The 24,488-nt window shown below is 42.7% G+C and overlaps 1 protein-coding gene across 1 annotated transcript in view; it reads left to right on the forward strand.

Moving 5' to 3' along the window:
- Positions 1 to 3,308: 3,308 nt before the first annotated feature.
- Positions 3,309 to 24,488, forward strand: part of LOC136990960 (neurexin-3) — a 309,599-nt gene continuing 288,419 nt past the window's right edge. Inside the window, exon 1 of the mRNA XM_067295682.1 lies at positions 3,309 to 4,571. Within this exon, the coding sequence (XP_067151783.1) occupies positions 3,863 to 4,571 (709 nt within the window). The 5' untranslated portion in view covers positions 3,309 to 3,862. The remainder of the gene's footprint in view (positions 4,572 to 24,488) is intronic.

A 24,488-nucleotide genomic window follows, 5' to 3' on the forward strand; every position in this document is an offset into this window, starting at 1 on the left:
AAATCACTTTGAGGTAAAAATAGAACGTGGAAAATATTTGTTATATTGCTTTTACATGTGAGCAATAGGTGGAACTGGAACAGGGATGTTGTGAGTTTGTGACTGAGAGAGGCGATGTCCATCATGAAGTCTTTTTCTGTCAGATGTGTTCATGCTCTGAGGAAGTTAGAGATCTCTTGGAGATAATACATATAAGAAAATACTATGGGATTGTATAGTTATTGTCCCAAACTAATGCATTGCTATGGTAGCAGTGTGCTGTGTGAGGCTGCTAGGGTAGTACTTATTCTAAAAATAAAATGGTAAGAGCAGAAAATTATTCGTTCTCTGTGTGTCTTGGAGGATCATTGCAGGAAACGGGTAAGGCACAGTTTTACTGTGTCAGGATTTATACTCTCAAGGTTCAGATTCAAATCCTGGCCAATGCTAAGTGGACACTGTGCCTTCTGGGCTTTCCTCTCAGCCCCTGCTATTGTGCGGTGAGGTTTGCTAGCACTGGCTGAGCTGCATGAGATGCAAAACTCAATAGCAGGAGATACCACAGGTCAGGACTGAGGGGCACTGGCAGAGCCCTGGAGAAGCCTTGGACAGCGCCAGGCTCCTGTTGGCAGGGTGCAGACAGCCTTCCCAACACCTTTTCGGGAATGTCCAAAAGGAAATGAAGCATTCAGAAATGACACCTCTATTTTATAACTTTTGTGCTTTCTTCCTCCATTGAAACAGAACCCTGACCCTGTTTTTCAAAACAGGTAGAGAGGGATTGCCTTGGGTTCCCCCAGTCAGCAGTGCTAATCCAGTTTAGCGTTTTCTGACTCGTTTTTCTCGTTGACTGTGACATTTAGCATGGAGAGAGTTGGTGATACCAGCCTGCCTCCTAATGAACAGGTATCAGTGTTACAGAAATCTGTGCCTGCTCCCTTTGCTGCTCCTTTGAAATATCCCAAAGATTGAAGACCCACAGGGACTGAGATGTCTTCTCATGTGTAAAACAGGGTGTCAGCAGCCTGGGGTTGGAAGAGATCAGGCTGTTTGGACATACACTTGGGCTGTACGTGGACATACACATCTCATCTGTGATTGTCTATAGGGTGTCCACACCTAGTGCTATTATAGTGTCTTTCACTGGTTCTCAAAGAGTTAGCTTTTTAAAACAGGGCAAGAAGAGTAGCAAGGCTGAGGCCTGCTTCTCATGCAAATGATGTAACCCACCTGGCCCAGGAGAATCCAAAGCTGCTGCAAGAGCCCCTGTGCTGTGGGGTCTCTGCGGGTGCCTACAGCCCTGCCAGGCTCGCTCCCTCCCTAGCTCAGGTGATCGCAGGGCTATCTGACCTAGCAGGGAATTTTGCTGCAGTGCTGGTAAATGTTCCAGGGAGCCATGAGCTTCTGGGAGCACACTGCTGGCTAATTTACACACATTATTATATTCCTATTCCCATCTCATCAATAATTCCAGGCTTGGGTCATCACTTTCTCTCTTCCCTCCCTCTCACTCTATTCTCCTTCTCCATAAATCATGGGCTATTTTAGTGGAGCCACCAGGGAGCACAGAGGAGAAAGGTAAACGGACAAGAGCCACGTACTTCTTCCTCCAGTTGATTTTCAAGGCCTGAACATCCTCCTCCTCCTCCACCCCTCCACTTCGCCCTGACTGAGCCAACATCCTGATTATTGGGAAGATAGATGATTTGAGCATTTGGATCCTTTTCTTTTTTTTTGCTTTACACCTCTCCTAACACTTCCTTTTTTTCCTCCTTCCATTCTCCTGAGCCAAGCTGTTAACAATTAAAAGGAATTATCTTCCCTCTGGTTTTGACTTGATTGTATTTGTGTTTATAGCAGTTTAGCTAACAAGTTCCAGTCAGGCAGCTGCAGGGAATGGGCCTGGCTTCCACTGGGCATTGAAAGCTCGCATTTCTCTAGCTTGCGGGTTCTCTTTTAATTGATCTATTTTGTTTTCTAAGTGACTTGTTTTTAGTGCTGACTAAATTTGCCAGATTGACAGCCCTGGAGACTTATGGCTTCTGCAGGTCCCTGGGGCAGGTATGGCCAGGGCTGTAGCAGTGTGAGCTGTCCCCTCCTTTGCCTGATGATTCTCCTCCAGCTCAACCTCTGCCCTGGCCAGGCAGTAATTTCCTGACACTGCCCATCTCTACAGTGTTTGTGGGAAGGCACCCACTAGGAACATCAGCTCTCATCATCCACATCACAAAACACTCGTCTCAAGTGAATATTTTGTCCCAATACTGGTGACATGATTTGTGACATACGTGCTTGAACTGGCAGCTGGGAGGCTGAAGGCTGAATCTCGATTCTTGTCACCTGCCTTTCTGCTTTGTATCTATGCTAGTGTTGGCCATCCCCAGAGCTGTTCTCCTGCCCAACCCATTCTGTGAACAAATGCCTGTGTTAGTGGAAAACTTTTTTATTTTTAAACAGGATTTTCAAAGAATGAGCCCAGTTTTGTGCTGTCTTTACTTGTCATCTTAAAACATCCTCCTACCTCAGGTATACAGTTGCCCACATGCAAATAGTTAGAAGTGAATTAAATCTTAATGCTAAGAGGTGTAACTACTGCTCACTGAAGGCTCACTGAATTGCTCACTGTTACCTAGAGGTGAACTTGGCCTGTTAGCCAAACCATTAGACCAGGGTAAGTGGTAAGTGCTTAGACACTTCTTATCATCTAAGCCACAGGTTGCCATATATAATTTCTATATCATCTATTTTCAGGCTGTAAGGGTCCCTGTTAGACCCTCTGAAGTGTGCAAGACATGTAAAATAAAAGGAGAATGACAGGCTGACAGCAGGGATGTCTTCTCTAGTGCCTGCTTGGTGTGCTAGGAAGCATAATGAAAGCAGAGGAATGGGAAGTTTGGATAATGTCCTTCCTTGTTCTGCATCAATTCTTGTGCTCTAAGGAATTCTGGTCTGTGTCCCATGCATTTTCCCCAAGAGGTATTTGTTACTGGGGAAGCTTCAGCACTATTTTTCTCAATAAAGTTGATGGGATTGCCTTCGTAAAAGGAGTTAAATAATGTGGTGTATTTTTACATTGCTCAGTGTTGCAGTGTGTGCAGGTCACTTGGTGAGGTCTCTCTCTGGTCCTCCTCGTTCTGATGACATAAATGTCCCTGCTGTTTTGGAGGACTGTATGCCCACTTGCAGGCATGAAGAAGTGACCAGTATATCAGGAAATGTAAACAAGTTACTGGACAAGACGTTAATAAGCTTCATAGTAAAGATATGGTAAGTAGTGGGGCTAACTTTTTCCTTTCTCTTCTTCTCTTGACCCCACAGGTCCAGCAAGCTCTGTGAGTGCCAAACACTGAGTTATGGCCTGGACTGCTACCAGTGCATCATGAAGATTGACTTTATTTTTGCTCTCCCAACGATCACGTGTTTTATGAATTCACTCTCTCCTCCACCTCACTGCCACCTCTGTCAGTATTGTTATTGCTTCTAGGAAACCAGAACTTGAGGGTTTGCCTTCAACTCAGCCTCTCCTTTCTCCCTGGAACAACCAGTGTCACCTTCGTGTTCTACCAAAACAAACCACTGTGGGTTATTTTGCCGTTCACAAAAGCATACCGCCTGGAGAAATCACTTCATATACCCTTTTCTTCTGGGATAAAGGCCTCCAGATCCTAAAGGACAGTTGAAATCTTTCCTTGGAGAGGAGACATTTCCTCTCAGTCACGTGCACTTGCTGTCTCTCTTTCCACCTACTCTCCCTCTCTCTCTGTCTCTTTCTGCTTTCCTTCTTCTCCCGTGGGATTTATCAGATTTGGTGTTGACTGCTGGGGTTCTCCTCCAGTACTGTGGCTTTTGTTTTTCTCCTAGGGAGGAGGAAGTTCTTGAAACAATGGGCTTCACTCTCCACTCTGTCTACTTCACCTTGAAGGTGAGTTTGCTGCTGGGCTCCTTGCTGGGTCTCTGCTTGGGTCTGGAGTTCATGGGCATCCCCAACCAGTGGGCCCGCTACCTCCGCTGGGATGCGAGCACCAGGAGCGAACTCAGCTTCCAGTTCAAGACCAATGTCTCAGCTGGGCTGCTTCTCTACTTTGATGACGGTGGTGTCTGTGACTTCCTCTGTCTGTCCCTTGTTGATGGGCGCATCCAGCTCCAGTTCAGTGTGGACTGTGCTGAGACTACAGTTATCACAGACAAGCAGGTCAATGACAGCAACTGGCACTTCCTGATGATCAGCCGCAATCACCTTCGGACGGTGCTAGTGCTGGATGGTGAAGCCAAGCCAGGGGAGGTGCGTCCACAGCGCCAGTATATGAACATCATCAGTGACCTTTTTTTGGGTGGAGTCCCGTTAGACATACGTCCTGCTGCCTTGACCCTTGATGGTGTTCTGAGTGAGCCTCCATTTCAAGGATTTATCCTGGATCTGAAATACGGCAACTCTGAGCCACAGCTCCTGGGCAGTCAAGGGGTCCGGCTGGACATGGAAGGGCTCTGCGCTGAAAACCCCTGTGAAAATGGTGGCACTTGCTTTCTTCTGGATGGTGAGCCACACTGTGACTGCTCAGCCACTGGATATGCTGGCAAACTCTGTTCTGAAGGTAAGAGAGTACTTTCCTGCTCCCCATTGATGTTTATACAACCCAAAGTGTTAGTTTGTCACTTAGCAGGGCTATGAGAGAGTTCTTATCCCTGCTGGTGGTTATCAGAGGAATTAAAATTCCACCATCCTTTTCCCAGCTGGAGATAATGAAATGGGAATAGAAACGTGTACTTGCAAAAAGTGACTTTCTGAAGGCATGCTGCATTTACAGCATAGACAAATTTTCATCAGCAACTTATTAATAAGGGTGGAGAACATAAAGTGGTGAATACAGAAGTACTGGGTGTTGGTAAGAGGATTTGTAAGAAATTGTCTTAGCTATCTGGGTGAATTCTGCTACTGTTTGCCTCTAAAAACCTAGTGAAGTGCAGGTAAACGGGAGCCATGTGTGTATGGCAAACCCAGCTAATTGAAAGGGCATTGCAAAGTTAAGCCATCTTTGATGTGAGCTGTTGCTAGTCTGTGAAAGCCCTGTGCCCCCCTCAGTTGCATGCCCACTAATTGCTGAATGGTACTTGGATTGTTTTAGCATCCTTGATTAAATTGACTTGAGATCTGCTGAAAGATCTTGCTCTATATTACAAAAGGAAGATGGATTTGAGTGTTTCTACACTGTTTCATACTTCCTTTTAAAATTTCAGTCCAAAAGTTTTAAATAATGCAAATCACATGATGAGGTGTATTTCAGGGTTTTCTCCTTGATCTCTAGCAGCGTCATGGTAATTAACTGTTTATGTGCAAGAGGCTTCACTGGAAATCGCAGTGCGAATCTGAGAATCTCAGCACAGTATTTTTTATGACATTTGGGTTTAAACACAACAGGAACCAAGGTGGAACCTGAGGAAGAAATGTCCAGTCTCAAGAAAAAAAAAAACAAAAAACCTTGAAATGTCAAAATGGAAATATTTGCAATAGTATCTTATTTATCAAAACTAGCATTTATTTAATTCTTTGGGGAATGAAAATGGATTATGCAGAATTCAGTACATAGAATGTGAGAAGTGATGAAAATAAAGTCTCAGTACTGCTGATATGTAAGCAAAAAGGAAGTCAGTACCCCTACAGAATTACTATGTAAATACAGATCTAATTTTATGGTATACATAGAGAAGAAAACTTGTTTCTATGGGAAGAGAGGGTTGGGAAAATAAACACAATATCCTTCTATGTGTTTATTTTAATGTGGTGTTAATGATAGCAGAAAATTTGCCTTCATATGCAGATGTTACAGTAACAATACGTGATCATTGTACATAGTACATTATTCTTGACCAAAACAGCCATCTTGCAGACAAGACTAATATGCCTCCTGGGATAACATCGGGTGTATGTGCTATAGAGATCTACAGTGTACTGGAGAAATAACTCCTTAATGCTACAAGTTTTCAGCTACAGTAATAAAATCTGAAGTATTTATTAATTATAAATAACACTTTAAAGATTTGAAGTGCAACAATAAAATCACTTTCAGAATGACCAGTGAGAGACTGTCTAAAGTTATTTTTTTTCCCCCGTTTTTCTCCAAATTTCCAACTCTTCCAAACTAGATTTTAGAGGAAAAAGGGAGGAAAGCAGAACTTGTTCCAGCAAATTCCTCTCTTCCTTTTTCTTTTTCTGGATTCGTGTGTCTTTAGGCTCCAAGAAGATGTCTTAGATATAATCTATCCATAAATTCCCATAGACTCTGAGGTGTGATAGCCTCCTTTCCATCCTCTTCAAGCAGTGTCTGGGCAGAGTGTGTAAAGTCCTGACAGGGAAGTTACATCAGAAAGGAGGTGTGAGCCTGAGATGTGCTGAATACCAAAACTCTTCCTGACTTTTTGCTCAGCACCCATCAGGTCCAAACCAAAAACGAGTAAGAATGATTTTCTGTACTTGAACCATAAAGGATCTGGAGCTCCAGAGACTTCTGAGCGTGGGTGAGCAGTTCATAGCATGGCAGAGCAAAGACATCTCATGCCTAAATTAAAGTTTTGGGTGATGGAAGATTACAAGAGCCACCCACACACTTGGACCCTGAAATATAAAGAAACAAGCCTCTTTCTGCTGCTGGGTTAATGGATCCAGACTCCACAGGGAGCTGCTCAAGACATCAACAGCGTATGGTTTTCAGCAAACGTCTTGAAAAAATACTGTAAGCAAGGCTTCCATATACCCACGGAACAGCTATAGCCAGGGCTTGGGTGGTGGAATTTCTTTATTTCCTGAGTAGGTGGAGCAATATGAAATGCATCTTCTAATGAAGCCAGGGATATTTCTGTTGTAGACATCATGGATCAAGCAGTGCTATTGTTACCTTTTGAAGTCATGTGTCACCATTGCTGTTTGTTTCCTAGAGTGATTCATCAGTTTCCAGCCCAACCTTCTATTAAGGGTGAGCAAAGAAGTTTGTCACGATGTACCTTTTTAATAAACATTTTTAGCTCATTGTTAGTTGTGGTCTGTTTACTCACATAACGATGTTGTGCAGAGAACTTTTCTGTTGGAACAAATGCAGAGATTTCCACAGACACTTAACTAGTCCAGTTCTTCTGTTTTCTTTCCTGTTACTTCATGATGCATATTTGGTTTATGTTAGAATTTTGTAATCAACCTTGTTTTCTGTTTCCTTTATTCTTCAAAAGTGGTGATTTCTGTGCACTGTATGATATCACCCTACAATGTTGCAATGTCTCTGAGGATTCAGAGAAGGAGAAAAACAGAAGAAAAACTCTTTAGTAAGTGGAAACAAGCACACAAAGAAAAATGGCAAAGAAACAAAACACGAAAGTAGAGAAATATAGCTGCCTTTTTATCTGACTTTGAAAAAACTTAGCAAACTTCAAATAAGTTTTCTTTCAGTAGTCTGGATGTGGCAAAACCTCCACTGGTGGACAGTAGGATGCAGTAGGAAAGGCAGGGCTGGGTTCGAGCTCTTCCTGCCCATGGCTTGATCAGGCATTAACCAGCTTGTATTTTCTTTGTTTGCTTTTTTTCCAAGAGACTGAAATGTTTGTTTTAAGAACTGTTGCCATTTGTTTCATTTTCTTATCCTGCCTTTGCATATTTGCAGAAATGTTGCTCAATGTGGTTGTTTTATTCCCAGTCTGATTTTTTTCAGAGAGACATGCCCTTTCAACTGGTATCAGCAACTCCCTTTTGTGGATCCTTAGCCCTGTTACACAGTTTTCTTGTCTTTATTCTGTATGTGTATTTTCAGTTGGTCACTGGCATCGGCTCTTTTACTGGGAACTGATGGGATCCAATCAATAACAACTTCTGTTTGAACAGCTAAATGCAGTATGTACCTTTTTAATAATGAGTTTTCTTGACAGGGTCCAGGCCATTACTTGGCTATTGACTGATACCTATGTCTGCAGATGGTAAAACCACAACAAACTCGTTTATTCTGTGGCCAAAGAAATAAAAAATAAATAGAGAGTGGAACCTGCTGATTGTGAACTGTGACGGAATGAAGCTCCATTTACAGTATTAGGGGTTATTGTAGTGCAAAGTGCAGTTCCAGTTATAGTGAACCTTAGCAGAGAACAAACCATTCTGTAGTGAGACAAAACTATAAATCCTGTGCAGAACATGCCCTGATGTGCTGTGTGAAAGCTTTTTGGCAGTTAATGTGCATGCAGAGTTACCAGCATTGTGTATGTCATGGTAGCTATATGGTCAAATGGGTATCTGAGCTGGTCATTACTGGTCACTGATAAATATGATTTCTTTGTCTGAGTGTATACAGTGGGTATGCAAATGTGTGCATACTTTGAAAGATCTGGCTGTTTTGAATAAAATGTGATACTGTTTTCATTGCAGTTGGAGTAAACTGGTTCATTGAATCTGGCATCTCTGTAGGGTACAAAGGATGGCTGATTTGAGTAGCAATTAATTTGTATGTTTCTGGGCAATAGTGGCATTAGACATGAAAGCTGAAGTCAGAGACACCCTCCCCTCCAATAAAGCTCACCAGTCTCTGTGTCATCAGGCTGCTGCCAAACAAATGAGGCTCCTGTAGAATCTGAGCATCAGGATAGATATGTTCATGTCACTGAAAAAAAAAAAACAAAAAAACTTCCCATGCTAATTTTGCAAACAGTGCTGCTGTAACAGCCTGGCTGGCCAGATGCATGTGCTCATCAGCTCCCTTCAGGATCATGCTGTCTTGCTTAGTCTGCTAGAAATTCCCTCTTCCTCCAATGTCAAGGTGTAGGGAGTGAGTTCAGTAATATGGACAGTCTGAGTGCAGCGTTGTATGCACAAGAATATCTTGGCCCAAGATCTCACTCCTCTCCTTAGGCCTTTTCTGGACTTTGTGGATGAAGGTGAATCGAAGATGTGCTTAGAAATGACATTAACTCTGCTTGTAGTTGCAGAACCAAGACGATGATGTGATCACCAGCTTCACAAAGCACCATGCTGAAGCCTTTGTGTTGCCTGCAGGGGCTGTTTCTAAACGAAGCCTGAATAGGGGCCTGATTGCACCTCTTCCCTTGATTACAGAGCAAGATTTCCTGGGGATGCTGCCTGCTGAATGACAGAGAAGCCCGTTGCTCTGTAATTATAACACTTTTAACTGCAGCAGGAACAGATTTTTCTGTAGCCCCTCAGTTTCATTTAAAGAGACAAGTTACTGCAGGATTTATCCTCTACCTGCCCCTTTGGAGCAGCCCAGTTTTCCTGTTTTGGCTGCATCTAAAAAGGACTGCCTACCCTTCCTTGCAATCACAGGATATCCCTGCCAGTCACCCCAAACTTTGTAAGACTAAGGGCTAATTTGGCACTTTGCCATAAGTCTGATGGCTGCACTTAATTTGCATATGCATTTACATACATTTTGTAATCAGAAACAAATGAACATGACCATAATATTTGCTTTCCCTTGCATATTCCTTGATAGATGAATATAAATTGGTTGTTGTTGAATTCACCAGCAATAAACAGCTGCAGACCCTCTACTTGGTCTTTTGCTCTGCTATTACAGAGGACAGCAGGCAGCTCTGAGATACCCTGTGAGGAGTTCAGATTTTCAGCCACCAGTGCAAAACTCTAGAACTGATGGTGGCCGACAGCTGTGGAGTAAATATTGCAAGAGGGAAGTCCGACTGTCTTATGGCACTTCTTATGCTCCAGCTCTGGCCACTGGGCAGAAGGCTGGTATGGACTCTGCTCATGGCTTACTTTTGCCATTCCCTTTTTCCAGCATTTTGGGTTTCCCCATCTCTTTCTTGTGCTCATTCTTCCTGGATTAAGTTCCTTTGGGTCCATTTAAAATAGTAATTATTTTCCAGTCTGGTTGTAATTTCTTGATGCAGTGCCAGATGGGCACCAGAGCAAGATGATGATGTGTTAAGAAATTAATTAATGCTTATAAAGTGCTTTGAAGCTCCAAAGTGCTGTACAGGCATTGCTTCTTATTGTTAACAGTAAATATTGAAAGTGAGCTGGAGCTGCAAAACTTTAATTTAGATCCAACATACCCCTCCATAGAAATGGACTAGGATCCATCTCCCCTCGCGCTGGTTACTCAACTTGGACTGCCTGCAGCTCCAGACCTAGCTGGATCTGTTTCGTACCCTCTGCTGCTTTTAATGCAGAGGAGCCACAGGGAGATTACAGGCCCTGTATACAGTGTGCCATTGATTCAAACAGTCTGGCTGCAATACATGCTGACAGCTATATTCTTCTTGTTTCACTCTCCTGTATTATAGATGACCATGAGGCTACAATCCTTTTCTGCTTGACTGCAGATCAGCTGCAGCCCTCAGGCAACAGACAAGTTGTAGCCCTAAGTTAGGCAAAGCTTATTCTCCTTTTGCTGAAATGAAGCAAATCGTAGCTGGGTACAAAACCAGATCACTATTTGGTGTGAGATGGGGGTGGTAAAGGTTTAGAACAAATTGTAGGCAAGAAGGAGGTGGGCCTGGAAAAAGACAGGATGGAAATGCTGCTTTTTGATAAGGGTAAGCCATAGTTCATGTATCAATGCAGGCTGTTTACAGCAGCTATTCAGTCTTTGTTCTAGCTGCCTGATTGTACAGGAGAACAGTTCTTGGCTATCTAAAAGAGTAAATTTTAATGGGCTGAGTGAGCTCCTGGAGGACTGAATCTAGCTAGACTTTGGATACCAGATCCCTCTATCAGCCTATAGACTAGCTTGCTCTCTCCTGCTCTGTCCCAAAGTGTGCACAGTTATGATCTAGACTGGAATTTTTGGCTGTTACTAAATAACTATTTAAAAATTATAAATAACTGGTAATAATTGTGAAAGTGAATGGAGGGAGAAATTTCTCTTCCCAAATAACTTATGGCAGGAAGATGATTTGATTTTAGAAGCTTTGTTTTCCTTTGCTTTTGCCCTTAAAAAAAAAGAGAGAGAGAGAGAGAGAGTTGGCCCATTATTACTGCCCAGACTTCTGCTGAGCTAGTCAGCCTGTCATGAAGGTCAATCAGCAGTAAATACAGCCCCAAGCAAGACAGCACATGCTGTAGCCTTGCTTTTATCCTTACTCCAGGATGGATGTATGCAGGTCACCTGCCAAAGGGTGATCTTTGTCAAGTTCTGGTGAAAAGCACGGAGGGAAAATCCTCCTGGACACCTTGAGGCTGCTGGAACCTGTGCTCTGGGATGGGTGGAGTGACAAAGCCACAGGAAAAGAAGCGGAGGAGGAGCATATCCATCTGGAGGAGAAGCTAAGAGGAGACGGGCCTCTGCGCATCGATCTCAGCACTGACTGCTCCCTGGCCAGGGAGAAGGTGGTAATCCATGCGATGAAATGGTAGAACGGCCACTTGTCCTGGGCCAAGCTTCTGATTTCACTTTACCTCTTGTTCTTTTGCTCACCCCCTTTGGACTGGATGGATAGCAAAGCTTCTTTCTCCACCTGCAGAAAGCAAGGCAGCTGCCATGTTATTGCTGTTCAGAGACAGCAATGTGACTTTTGGGTGTATGTGTGCATTTTTCCCACAGTCCTTCATTGCAGACATGCTCACTGCCATTATAAACCCACCCTGCCGAACAAAGCACTTCCCCTTGCTCTCCGTCAAGCCCAGGAGCAGACAGCTGGGTGTGAAACAGCCAAAGGCCTGAGAGGGGTGGGTATGAGGATGTAGGGAAGACGATGGGGAGGAAGAGGGTGTCCTTCTGTTAGGAGCAGAACTATTTTGTATTTGAATGTGTTTGTTCTGAAATGGGGCTGGGATATGAGTACACCTGATGATCTGTGTTTTCAACAGCATTGCCAGTAATACTATTTCAGCTGGACAGACCCTACCTGCACGTGTACTTGCTAGCCCATTATCCTGGGAGAAAACCAAGGTATAAGGTGTAAACAAAGTGGATTTGAGTAACAGAACTTTTATTCCTGGCAAAAAAGGATGGTATAGTCATGAGAGCGTTAGCTCAGTATCTAAGACTAATTTCCAGTTCTACTGCAGGCTTCCTGCGCCCATGGGGTAATTTGCTGGCAGGCTAAATGATTCAAGATTGAATCACCTGAACTTACTTTGCAGGAGGTATTTACTTGGTTTTGCTCTGTGTCTCAGTTTCCATATCTGAAACCTGTAGCCAAAGGAGCTTCCTATCTCAAGGATTAAGAATCTTACATGCTTCTATATGACAATAATAGAGCCACATATGTATGTGTGTATGTGTATATATATATTTTATATATATATATCTTAGCTGGACATGTAAATGATGATAATTCATGAGGAAGAAAAGACCTCAGCTTTTCAGCTAGGCTTGCAATTAGAAGTTAAGGTATCTTTCCGTGTTAAGCGACCATGTTTGAGGAGTGGGATCATCCTTCTTTTCAACTGAAATCCTCCAGTTTCTGTAGCTTTGTGCAACCTCGCAGTCTGCATGTTCAGCCCCTTCCCAGGGCAGGATGCAGCTGTGCTGATGAAGGCAGAGCCGAAGCAGCAGTGTGGCTGCTTCCCCATCAAGGGACACAGTGCAGATGCTGTGCTGCAGGGTGCTCACAGGAGCTAGGCGGGAAGGAGAGAGTTTTCAACTCTCTTCTCAGATCTGTCCCATGTGCTCCACTGATTTCTCCACAAATGCCTGCTGTAGTGAACCCTGGGTGCTGCTCAAATGTTTTTCTGTCTGCAGAGGCTCACCTCTGGCTACCTGTTTGTATTGACTCTTGCTCTGCCCTGTCTGCTGCTTCCAGCCTGGCTACTTTTACTCTCCAGACCTGACTCTTGCAGTGACCTTGTGCTATCACGAAAAGCAAAGAGGGTATAAAAGGCTACTAGAGCAGAATGGCAGAGTTTGCACTTCTTTGTTCTTGTATAAATCATTGCATAAAAAGCAGGACAACAGAGAATAAAGCCCTTTCAGTAGTTTCTGAGTGCTTTAATTAGCCCAAAGCTGGCAAGTGTGTTGTGTTTCTAAGACTCTGAAAGAAAAGGTAAAATTTTCTTGCTGTATTTCTCTTCCTGTTAACTCCTGTCAACACTCAATTCTGACCCTCTAATTGCTTATTAGATACAGCAGTTGTATTTGCGGTCCACAGTTTGCTATGTAGGCCAAGGAGGGAAGAGGTACTTTGCCACCAGGATTTTACACTCTAAGGCCTGATCTTCCTCTTCTTACTCGTGGAATTAGACCAGTGAAGTAACCTGAGTAAATATAATGGACTGGGTTTGGCTCTGAGTATTTGGCAGAGACCTTTATCAGAAAGGAAGATGCAGTTCATTCATAGGTGTAGAAATCTGAGCTGTGGGTTAAAACCTGGCTTCAATCTCTGAGGCTGCCAGCAGGCCCCAGAGCTTGCTTGCCTGCTGCATTTATTCAGAAGCCTTTCTCAGGCTCTGTAGTCTCTTGGGTGGATTTTCATCTCTTCGAAGTTTGTTGCCTTACTACTTGAGAAAAATGATACTGTCTGAATTTTACAAACCTCTGGTGTGTTTCCACAGACGTGTGCTTGCTTTTCTGGTCTTTCTTACTGTTTCCACCCTGCCAGCTTGGCTGTCGGGGCCCAGGTGCCTCCCAGTGCCTGTCTCCTCAAGGTCAGGGAGGAGGAGTCCTTGGGGCTGAAGGTACGTTTGTCCACTGGGGTCTGCTTAGAAACCACAGTCAAGGCTGAGATGGCTGGCAGGGATGAGAGCGGCTTGTGTTGTGATCTGCAAATTTCATAGCTCAGTGGTGTTTACAGCTGAATTCCTTAAGTTCCTTTCTGTATGTGTCTGAAAATATATTGCTTATGTTCCCCAAAGATTTTTTTTAAGTGGGGGAAAAAGCATATGGTATCGTTACTTAATAAATTGCTCTTAAAAAAAAAAAAAAGAAGAAAATAAAAGAAAAAGGCGAGGCTTGTGAAGAGGAAAGGAGAGAAAACAGATTAAATTGCTTGCCCAGGACCACCTGAAAGAAAAAAGCCTGGAAAATAGCCAGATGATCATTGCCTTTCCTTCTGCCTTTTGTCCTTTCCAGGCAGCTCGGTGGGGGCTTCCCTGGGGTGGCTCGGTGGAGATGGGGCTGTACAGAGGGACGGCCCCACGTGGCGCCTCCTGGGCCTGTGGGGTAACTGGGGAGCTGTGGAAGGTCATGGGGATCAGACAGCTTCAGCTGGTAAAGGAAAGAAGAGCAAGTCAATGAATGCAACAAAAGATATGCATTTGATATATTGCTGTCTGGAAGCGGTAGCCTTGTTACATCCCACAGGATAAGCAGAGCTGGAGGTATGTTTATATTAGTGTCAGTGATGAGGGGCAACTCATATAGGAATAGCCGGTCTAGCTTAAAATTTGCTGGTTCAGGTGCTGATTGCTGTGTTGTCAGGGCGGCACAGAACGTAGGCAGGTAATGACAGTGGTGTAGCTGTAAGTTTATCACTGGGCAGAAGATCTTCCAGGAAAATTTTGGATGCTGCAGAAAATAGCAAAATGCTCTTTCTTCTGAGTTCCTCTAATGGTCTCTATGCTGTTGGTAGTCTGTGTTTTTGAATTAAAAATAAACAACGAAACAAACACAAAGATTAGGGCTCTGATGATCAAATTATAATTGAGATTATTGACTTGGCTGTCTCCTCGTAAATTCTCTATTTTCTTTCTTTACTTGAGCTGAACTACTTCAGTTGCAGTGATGAACACATCCACAACAAATCCCCAAAACTGCTGGGCTTGAACAACTATGAAACATAAATAAGTTATGTACCTATATACTTTGGATCTTATATTTAAACTTATCTGTAAGGCACTGTGTTTTCTGACTCTCCTATGCTGTGGCATGCTCAAATGAAAGAGGTGTGGAGCAACATTTTGATCAGCTAAGACACATCAGACTAAAACAGGTTGGAAAAAAATTTCCTTGTGAGAAATGGTGGTTTTCATCAAATCAAAATTTTTAGAAAAAATGCTGATTTTGAGGGAAGTCTGCACAGGAAAAAAATGTGGTTTTACTTTGTGGAAATTCTAGATTCTGGCTTTAGATTTAAAATGTAATCTGTATCATTTGTGCATATACCTTTACCTTATTTTATAACTTATTGATATTAATGTCCCTAATGCAGATTTACTACTGATGAGCTATAATATATCATTAAAAAGTTATGGTGTTTTAGGGAAGGGACATATGCACCCACACAGACTAGAAAGCTCTAATGAAAGCCTGTGGACTCAACCCTGTTCTGCTATGACTTGGGGAACTATTAGGCCCAAAACTGGAGGCAAAAGGAAAGAACCAAGCATAGGTTAAACTTGACCAGAAAGGAGAGCAGATTTCTGGCTCTGGGACAGTGAGAAGAGCTTGGATCATGGGTAGGGTGATGAGTCACATCAATGCCCTTTGAAACCTCCCAGGAAGAAAGGGTTGCAGGAAGCACTGTTAAGTTCAATTGAAGTGACAGATCTGTAGCTAGTGGTGTTTGTCAGGAGCTCTGCTAAAGCAAGGGCCCAAGGAATAATCTTGGGTGGACAGGACTGGGATGGGTTATTCACTATTGTGTCTTCTCAGACATGCCAGTACTGTTAAATGGGGCAGTCTCTGAACAGTGATGATGAAGATAGTATGGCACATATACTGAGGAAGAACCACCGTTGCTAGAGAAGTTGGGATTATCAGCAGTTTGTTCTTGGGCTTTTCAGTAGGTTGAACTGAACTGAAATGGCTTGTCATGTAGATGAATGTGAGGACTGGGCACTGGGCATTCCTGAAGAACATAACAAATATCCCTCTGTGCAAGAAATGTTCTTTGAAACACAGCCAGCCCAAGCTGAGATTTGGGCTGGATGAGCAAGGCTCTGTCTATGATAGCCACTTGGGAACTGCAGTAGTATGGTGTGACAGCCATTCTTGAACTCTGGGATGTATTCCTTGTCATTGCCACTGCCAGTATGTAGACTCCCAGTTTGCCTGAGGCAGGAGAGAGCTAAACCAAAGTACTAAGTAACAGATCCTTTATCTCAGGAGAACAATTGGCTGTGATTTCAGGCCTCATTTGTCAGTGCTGTTTAATTATAGCCATGCTACTACTTACAGTGGAGGTCACTGCTCTGTTGTATGTCTATATAATGCTCCCTCTGGCCTTAAAAATCTATGAATCTATATCCTGCTATTTGGGGCATTTGTACCAGTCTCCATTGTTTTTATTCTGAGGCTGAAATTACTCAAGTTTCTTCCTGGTTACCCAACTGAACGTTGCTGTTGGAAGGCTGACTAAAACAATTTAAGCCATCGTTCAGGTCTGGGTGCGATAGGCTGGTAGGAAACAAAATGTACATTTCATCTGCTCTATTTTCTACCCTTACACTTGCCCATTTGTTTTCTCCTTGTGAAGGACCGACTGCCTTGCAGAGTGTGGATACATGAACAATTTGAACTTGCAAATATATTCTCACTAATGAGCTGTTCTATAGAAAATATATTGAATGCCCAGATCATTGTACAAAATGTCTTTTTGCAGGTCAGAGCACATGAGTAGTATTCATCTTAAAACTAACTACATACACCAAGTGCTTTTTGCTCAAGCAAAGCCTTCATTCATACTGGTGAAAGATACGCTTAAATAAGAAATAAAAACAAATCTATTTAGATATGTTGGTCTTGTCAGTTTTGAAAAACACTGCTTTTAAGTCCCAGTTTAAAAATGTGACCCAGACGCCTTGGAATTCTGTGACTGATTTGGGCTCCTAAATTACTTAAGTAACTAATTATTTTACCTTCATATCACATTTCTTTCTATCCTTTATGTCCTCTAAAGATTTGGCCCAAAGAGCATATTTCTGTTTGAGATTCTTTCCTTGTCTGTGTTTGCCTTTAACAATTTTAATGGTCTGATACTGAACTTAAAAACAAGACTGCTCAAATACAGTATTCTTTTTTAAAAATGAGTGAAGAAGGAAAATTAATTGCAAAAAATCTTGCTGTAATGCAGTGTTAAGGTTGTGAATTTCAGAATTAAATGATAGTACCTGCTACAATCAAAATGCCACATGGCATCCATTCAAATGTGCTTCAGGCATCCTGCACTTGAATTGTATGCAAGGCAGGAAAATAAAAGAGCTAAAATGCTGTCAGGTTAATAATAAATTGTGCATACGTGTGGCACATTTCATCAGAGTATTCCTAAGCATCTCACAACTACTGATAAATCAGTCAGCCTTCACATCACTCTGCTCCACTATGAAATGCATGTTATCTCCATTTTACTGATGGAGAAACTGGGAGGCTACAGAATGTGAATTATTGAAGGGTATCAAGTCAGAAGCTGCCTGTAGTGGGACTGGAATCCAGAACACTAAATCCTAAGTATTAAACAATACGATATTTTATCTAGTTTTATCCAAGTATGCTAGAAAAGCAGCAAAATACAGTGGTTTACATTGAATATGAAGCTAAATGGGGCTTTGGATTTAGGAATTCTTGTAAAATTTCATTTGAAATTTTAGAGAAATATCTCTTTATTCTCTCTGGCAGAATGGATTGTCCATATCCGATAAGTTCTGCTCCTTTTGGCTGTTGTCCTTGTAACTCAATCAGCAGAAAACACCTTGAACCAGTCAGCTTGTTCCCTACTTCTTGCCAATGTGTTGCCCTATCTGGACTGTGCTCAGTGAGTCCTTCTATTTAGTGTGAGTTTATAGTCACTAATGAGGAAAAACAGATTGTAGCAATAAAAGTTTTAGCTGTTTTTTTTCCATCTGTAATTTACGTGTTCCTCAATATACCCTTTCAAAACAGGAAGGAGAAAACCAGCAAAGGGAAAACCCAGGTCCTTTAAATGATTCCAGTAAAAATGTTTATGATTTCACCAATAACAGAAAGCTGAAATGTTAATTCCAAGTCTTTGCATGCTTTACTGAGCATTCCCTTGGGATGGAAGGTGGCTGGAGGAAGTATAAAGAGGTCTTACATTTCCCCTCCCACCTGCACTTCTGTAAACTGCTCAAGGTGATGCTCTAATGTAACCCTCCCTTCCTACCTAACACTGGACTTCATAGAAGGTTGCTCATATGTGGTGGAGACAGAAGAGTTTTTATTAGGGCTTGTTGGTTGATTGGTTTGGTTGGTTATTTTGGGAGAAGATCACATGGAAAAAAGAATTCTTGAAAAGGCATGGGCTTTTTTTTTGTTCTCTTTGAGTACCTCAGTAAGAGTGTTTTAGAAGACTTCTTTCTTCTGTGTATTCCTTCCCTAAAAGTCTCCATTTTAAGCACCAAAGGTGGTTCCAGTAAGTCCCATTTCTGATGTTAGCCCTTGAAACCACAGTTGCCTGGCAAACAACAGGCACCCAAATGAGCAGAACAACTCTGCATGAAACGAGGATGATGGCAGATGGGGAACAATGCCCACATTCTTGAAATGGTAACATACTGGGGAGATATGAGCGTAGGCTCTTCAGCTCAGAGGTGTTCTCTTATTTTCTTTATAAACATGGAATACTGCATTTAACCATACTGACCTCCAACAGATATTCTGTTTTACTAGATAGCATTCAGGAGTGTGAGTACAACTCCTCAGCTCAGAGGTAACTGTGGATTCTGACCTGGCACTTACTATAGAAGCTATTCTTGAAATAAAATTAGTAGAAGCTGTAGGCATTACTTACGGATTATTTTAGTCCAACACACAACAGAAAGTTACTTGGTGCTGTGGGGAAGCACATAACTGGAATTCCTTCAGGTCTGTAATAAGACACATCAGCAGAACTAGGTCAGAAGGAAACAGATCTAAAACAACAGGCAATGCCAAGATCAGGAGTGACATTTGTCAGTAGTGCTGTCAAAGCGGATCCCATGATACTCACAGAAGGAAGAGTGGCCAGTCTGGACTGAGGTGTATTGCTAGAGCTATTAGCTCTGTGATAGATGGTTGGAGAGCAGTCCCCAGAACAGCAAAGATGCAGATCTTTTCTGTAAATGTTTCTGGCAGTCCTCTGTGAGCCAAACCACGCCTAAACACCAGAGCTCCAGCTGTTTCCTCCCCAGAGCTGAAGTATGATGAGCTGATTTTTGTAGCTGCTTATGACATTACTAATTTTTACTGCTTTTCCTCAAGCTTAATTGTCCCATCCTGGCTTGATCCTGGCTCTGTCGGGCTCATCACTGGAGTAGAAAGTAAGCAGAGAGCGTTCCAACTTCGGTGCTATTTCTCTTGACTGCGACCCTAACGTGGTAGACGGTGAGGCTGATTTCAGGAAGGGGAGGTGGAACAAGGGAGATGACAGATGATGTGAGGAGGAAGCAGAACTGTCAGAACAATCACGGCTGGCAGGGGAAGAGCTTCCCGCTTGTGACTAGCCAGGCCAGCTTTCGTGCGCTGGTGCTGGGAGGCGAAGCAGTCTCTGAGGCAAAGCTATGGGAGACTGGGGGGATGGGCTCAACAACGTGAGAAAAAGAAGGCAAGTCAGCAAGGAAAAACCTGATCACTGCATCTATGAGGTGGAAAGGCTGCCCAAGCATGGAAAACTTATCAGCCATTAAGGCACCCAGTTGGAAGGCAGAGCTATACTTTTGCATTTGCTTCTTAGTATTTGTCTTCAACTAAGTGAGATATCAACATCACTTGAGGATCTGATCCCTGAGCATCTACTAGCAGAGCTCTAAATATCCATCTTTTTGATCTTTGATTCCTTGCTGGAATTGGTCACCCAATACTGGAGACATGCTCCTTGCATCTTCTTAGCCCCCATCAAATGTGTCCTAAGAGTCTTCTCAGGTGTAAGAACAATGCAGCAATGCATGCATCTCTTTTTTTCTGCTATAATCAGTATTCTTCTCATTCCTCTGCTCTTGGAGTTGGCCTTGGAGACCAAAGTCTTCTAGGTCTTCAGATATCACTATGGATCCATATGTTCTATGTATATGAAATCAGCAGAGTTGTAGAAGCTTGAACCTCCCTTTCCTTTCATGTGAAGGCATAAAGGTGCTGTGACCCTCCTTCATTTCCCTCCAGGCCTTATGATGGAGAGCTAGAAACTGGAACATGTCTAACACACTCAAGTAAAACTCATTTCTGAGAAAATCTTCTAGCTGTCTGTTATCTTTTAGACCACTTGCTATGTATAGCCCTGATCTGTCTGAACTGATTCCGATGGATCAGAGCCCTCTGGGATTCAAAGCCTGCCAGCTTTAAGCTCTCTGTATTTCTAGAGTTAATCATTATAATGGATGAACACATTCAGGATCTCTTCTGTGTTGGTGAATCTCAGAAGAGCAGATACCTGATTGTCATTCTCCACAAGAATATGTAAGTTGCAAGACATGAGGTAAAAGCTCCATCTGCTGGAACAGTCCTCAAAGGCCTTGTTGGAGACAAAGCTCCAGCCTTCTCCTGGCAAATGAGGTGGCTTCACCCAGGCCTCCTCTAACAGACAGGAAAGCAAAGGGCAATATGGAAAAGGTAGCACTGAGAAAACAACCAGTGCTCTTGTTACTCATGTGCTGAAGCAGCAGCACCAAAGCGGTCTCAGCATTGTTCGTACTGGAGCCAGGTTGTATGTCTCTAAGGTGGTTTCCAAGGTCCTGCCTCAAGCCTTGGCAGGATTACCCTAAGGTTGGCCAGTATCCAGCTGGCCAACTGTAACCTGTGTGTTATGAGACCATGCACTGCTGTGTGATCTGGAGCTTGTAAATTCAGGCATGAAGAAGCTAGTCTTTGCTGCATTTGAGATGAAGGAAAATATCTCCCCACAGTGATATGGGGAAAGACTGGGAAGAGTAAGATCTAGCAACAAAGTGGTACTAATACTTAAAATCACAGGACCTGTTGCATCTTTGTCATTTGCTGAAGTAGTATCATGCAGACTAGAGTGTATTAAAGTGTTTTTAAGTGTTTAGAAGCTGTTAAGAATTTCAGAGACCCTGAAAATCAAGACATCAAGTATAGCTGAGAGGATGTGAAATGGTCCAACCAAAATTGCTGTAGTAGTAAATTAGGCCTATTTGGCTATGCTCTTTGGCAAAACCAGTCAGGTAATACCCAGTGTGAACTGAGTGGAGAAGAGATACCAGTTCTTCCTATGGGACTGAATATGCCTACAGTCATTACTTCTGGTAACATAGGATTTCTTTATAGGAGAGAGTTATGCATTTCCTGAAGGAGTTCCCATAGGGCATAAAATTACAAGGAATGGTCAAAATCAAATATGACTCTGAAGAAAGGTTGAAGGATGGCAGCATGGCATTTACCACATCCTTTTAGAAGTGTTCAGATGGTATTGAAGAGGAGATTGGCCAAGGCAGTCTGGCAGAGGACACTGGACATCCCACATACTATGGCTACTGTGGTGACAAGGTGCCACTGTTGTATATTAGACATTAGATGTTCAAAGAGGTTCAGACCAGGACTGAAAATTTTCACTTTGAGACCTCATAGCTATAATACAGGACAGGACTGCGTGTTCTGAAAAAACAGAAGGCCAAATGGTGCTTTCTTGGATTTTACATTCTACTATTGAACATCAGTCTGAGATCGATGGATTTTACTCTCTTAGCAACCTGAATATCATGCCAAGAAGTTTGGTGAGATATTGGAGGATAATAGTCCTCTTCTTTCCTAATAGTGCAGCCCACTCACATTAAACATCTGTAAATCTGCAGTGGTGATTAGGAGACATTTCAGAGTTTAATGAATAAACTTTTTGAGACAGCCTCATCCTTTTTTTGTAAATCCTGGTATGGCCATAGCTACCTGTCCAATTTAATCTTTTATATCCTGTTCCCTATTCTTTTTCAGGGCATCACTCATAAGAAAGCTTGTGACAAATAGAAGTGCGCATTGCTTTCTTTGGGAGTCATACAAGAGATTATGTAGACATGAAGAAGCAGATTTTACTCATGTTGTGTTACACCAAATAATATAGGAGATCACTGCCTGTTCTAGTCGAGAAGAAACCCAGAAGATGCTGTATTCAGTCTTAAATTTAAGACAGTGAAGTGGACCTTTATCCACTAACATGTCCAAGCTCAAGACTGGTTCATGATTCATGCATACCGTCACCCGGTCTGTAGGATGTATATGGGAATGATACTGTTGATCCCAGTGTTCCTAACACAAAACCTTTTTTTTTCTGACTCTTCATGTTGTTGTGAGGGTTCATCAAGCAGTTAGCATTAGGAGAAGCAGAAGAACATTCCACTTCTCCCAGTAGTTATAGACTACAACAAATCTTTCACCCATAACAAGCAATTAAGTTTACAGACATTATGACAGTATTCTTCTCCTTTTGGATGGTTTCTATTACTCTAGTCATTGGCAAGTGGGGCTTAAACCTTGTTATACTAGTAAGAAGAAATCTGGGCCTATAAAATGCTGGTGTGCCTAGTTGATGCTATTCGTTAGGCTTCATTTCTGGCCTTCTGAAGTGTGACTGAGGTCAATATATTCTATCTCGGTCCCATAAAAGTAAGGGGATAACATGTTTTCACCTCACCTCTATATGGCTAATCCGAGAAAAAGAATGCTCCTCTTTGCCCTCACAGCAGTGACAATGGTTGTGACCATTCCAAGGCATGGATATCCGCCTGAGCTATGTGAAGTGGTGGGCATGGTGCTTGCAGGAGATGAAGCTACATTAGTGTCCTGGAACAGAAAGTTGTCAGGCTGGTCTGCATAGTGTTTCTGCCTGTCCTACAGAATTCTTTTGTGGCATGGCTGACGGGCACAATGTCCATATAATGATACATTATATAAGCAGCTAGGGAGATGTACTCAATTGGTCTGTTGTTGGGAAGTCATCAGGCTCTGAATATAGTGTCATCAACATGAAATAATCCTGTTGCTCTGCACCTCCAAGCTGGCAAGCTTCCTGACCAGACTTATGTTATCCAGCAACTGGTGGCTGCTGAAGAAGTCCTTATAAATGTTCTTATATATGTTCTGTTAATGCAAATCTCCCACAACAGACTTGTTTACAAGGGAAAATACTATGTGCTCCAACTGCTGCTCCATATACTGCCTGAACCCGGGTTCCTTGCCAGATTTTTATTGGCTTCAGTTTGCAACTCTGCAGTTTTCTACTGCTTCTCCTAATGTGTTGGCTAATATCCAAGATCAGGTGGTACAAAGCTATGATATTCCTGATCACCTTTTACTGAATGACAGAGTTAGAGTTTTCACACCTGTGTAGATGTCCAGCTGGCCCTCACCCTTCTTCCATCTTACCTGGATGTATGCCAGAACCACATGCCAATAATGTTCCTAGTTGAGTAGCTGCTGTGCTTGACAGAAGGGGGATGAGCAACTGAGTACTACTACCGGTTTGCTCCTTACAGATTCAGAAGGTTGTCACATGAACCAATAAGTTCTTATCCAGGAAAAGTCGCATCTCATGGTACCTGTTTTACTTAAAACAATATGAACCTGCAGAAGGCTCTGGTACCAGAGATGGTGCCTACATGCTGCTCTTGCAACATGCTGGATTAATATTAAATTCTTGGGGTTCACCTTGCAACAATATCAGCACATCACATACTTATGCAGTTGCAGCGAATCTCTTCCTCTATCTGAAATTCAGTATTAGCAGAATTCTTCAGGATCTCCATTATACTTGCTTTTTTGTTAGAGGCATAACTTCTACTTGTGCTCTTCTGCACATCTGGGCACACTTCACCAGCTCACAAGCTGATGCTACTGCTCACTTCTGCAACAAGTTGCAAGGTAGCAATGCAGAGTGATCCATTTTCTACTCTTGTTAAACATTATGTCCTTCACAAGGCAGCTAGGTCAGATACCAGTTCAGTAAAATGGTACTTCAGTCACTCCTTGATATAGCTGAAATACTTTGTTCTTTCTGTCCTGGAGGGATACTGCTTGCCAGTCATTTCCAGTGGGATCCACACTGACACATTCCTGAAGAAGAGAGAACAGATACTTACCCTTCAGTAATTAGAAAAGAAGGTACAGTCTCTCTTCCAAATCCCTCATCAGTAGCGCTAATGACCATTACTGAGATCTGAAGATGAATTGTGCCTCTGCTCCCTAAAGGGTATTGTTTTGTTTCAGATCTGTGTCTCACTGGTGAAGAAAGTTTTTATTAGCTCTTTATTATGGGACTGATTACTCACCTTGCAGTAAATGAGGCTCTTTAAGATCTAATCAGTATAGGTTGAACAGCTTTCCCTGATTCGTGCAGCAGTATGGCCTTTGACTTGTGTGGGAAATAAGAGAGGGCCATGGCTCTCCATGACCTCACCTTAAACAGGGAGATACAAGCATTGTGGGACAGCCTGACATATGCTGCTGGTCGTAACACTTTCCTTTTCCGTGCTTGTGGAGCACAAATGCTTAGTTAGACTCCCTGCTGCTGAAGAATCAAGGTTTCTGCAGGAGAGGTGCCAGCCTTTGCTCACACAGCAAGCAGCCAGCTAAAATTTTCTTTTTCTGTCCTGACAGTATAGCACAGCCCTGCTGCAAAGAGATTATGTTTAGGAAGAAGAGACAAAACTAATTTATGTTTTTCCTGTGCTTAAGACCTCAGTAAGA

The sequence above is a fragment of the Apteryx mantelli genome, chromosome 4 (genome assembly GCF_036417845.1).
Source record: "Apteryx mantelli isolate bAptMan1 chromosome 4, bAptMan1.hap1, whole genome shotgun sequence".
NCBI classification, from domain to species: Eukaryota; Metazoa; Chordata; class Aves; order Apterygiformes; family Apterygidae; genus Apteryx; species Apteryx mantelli.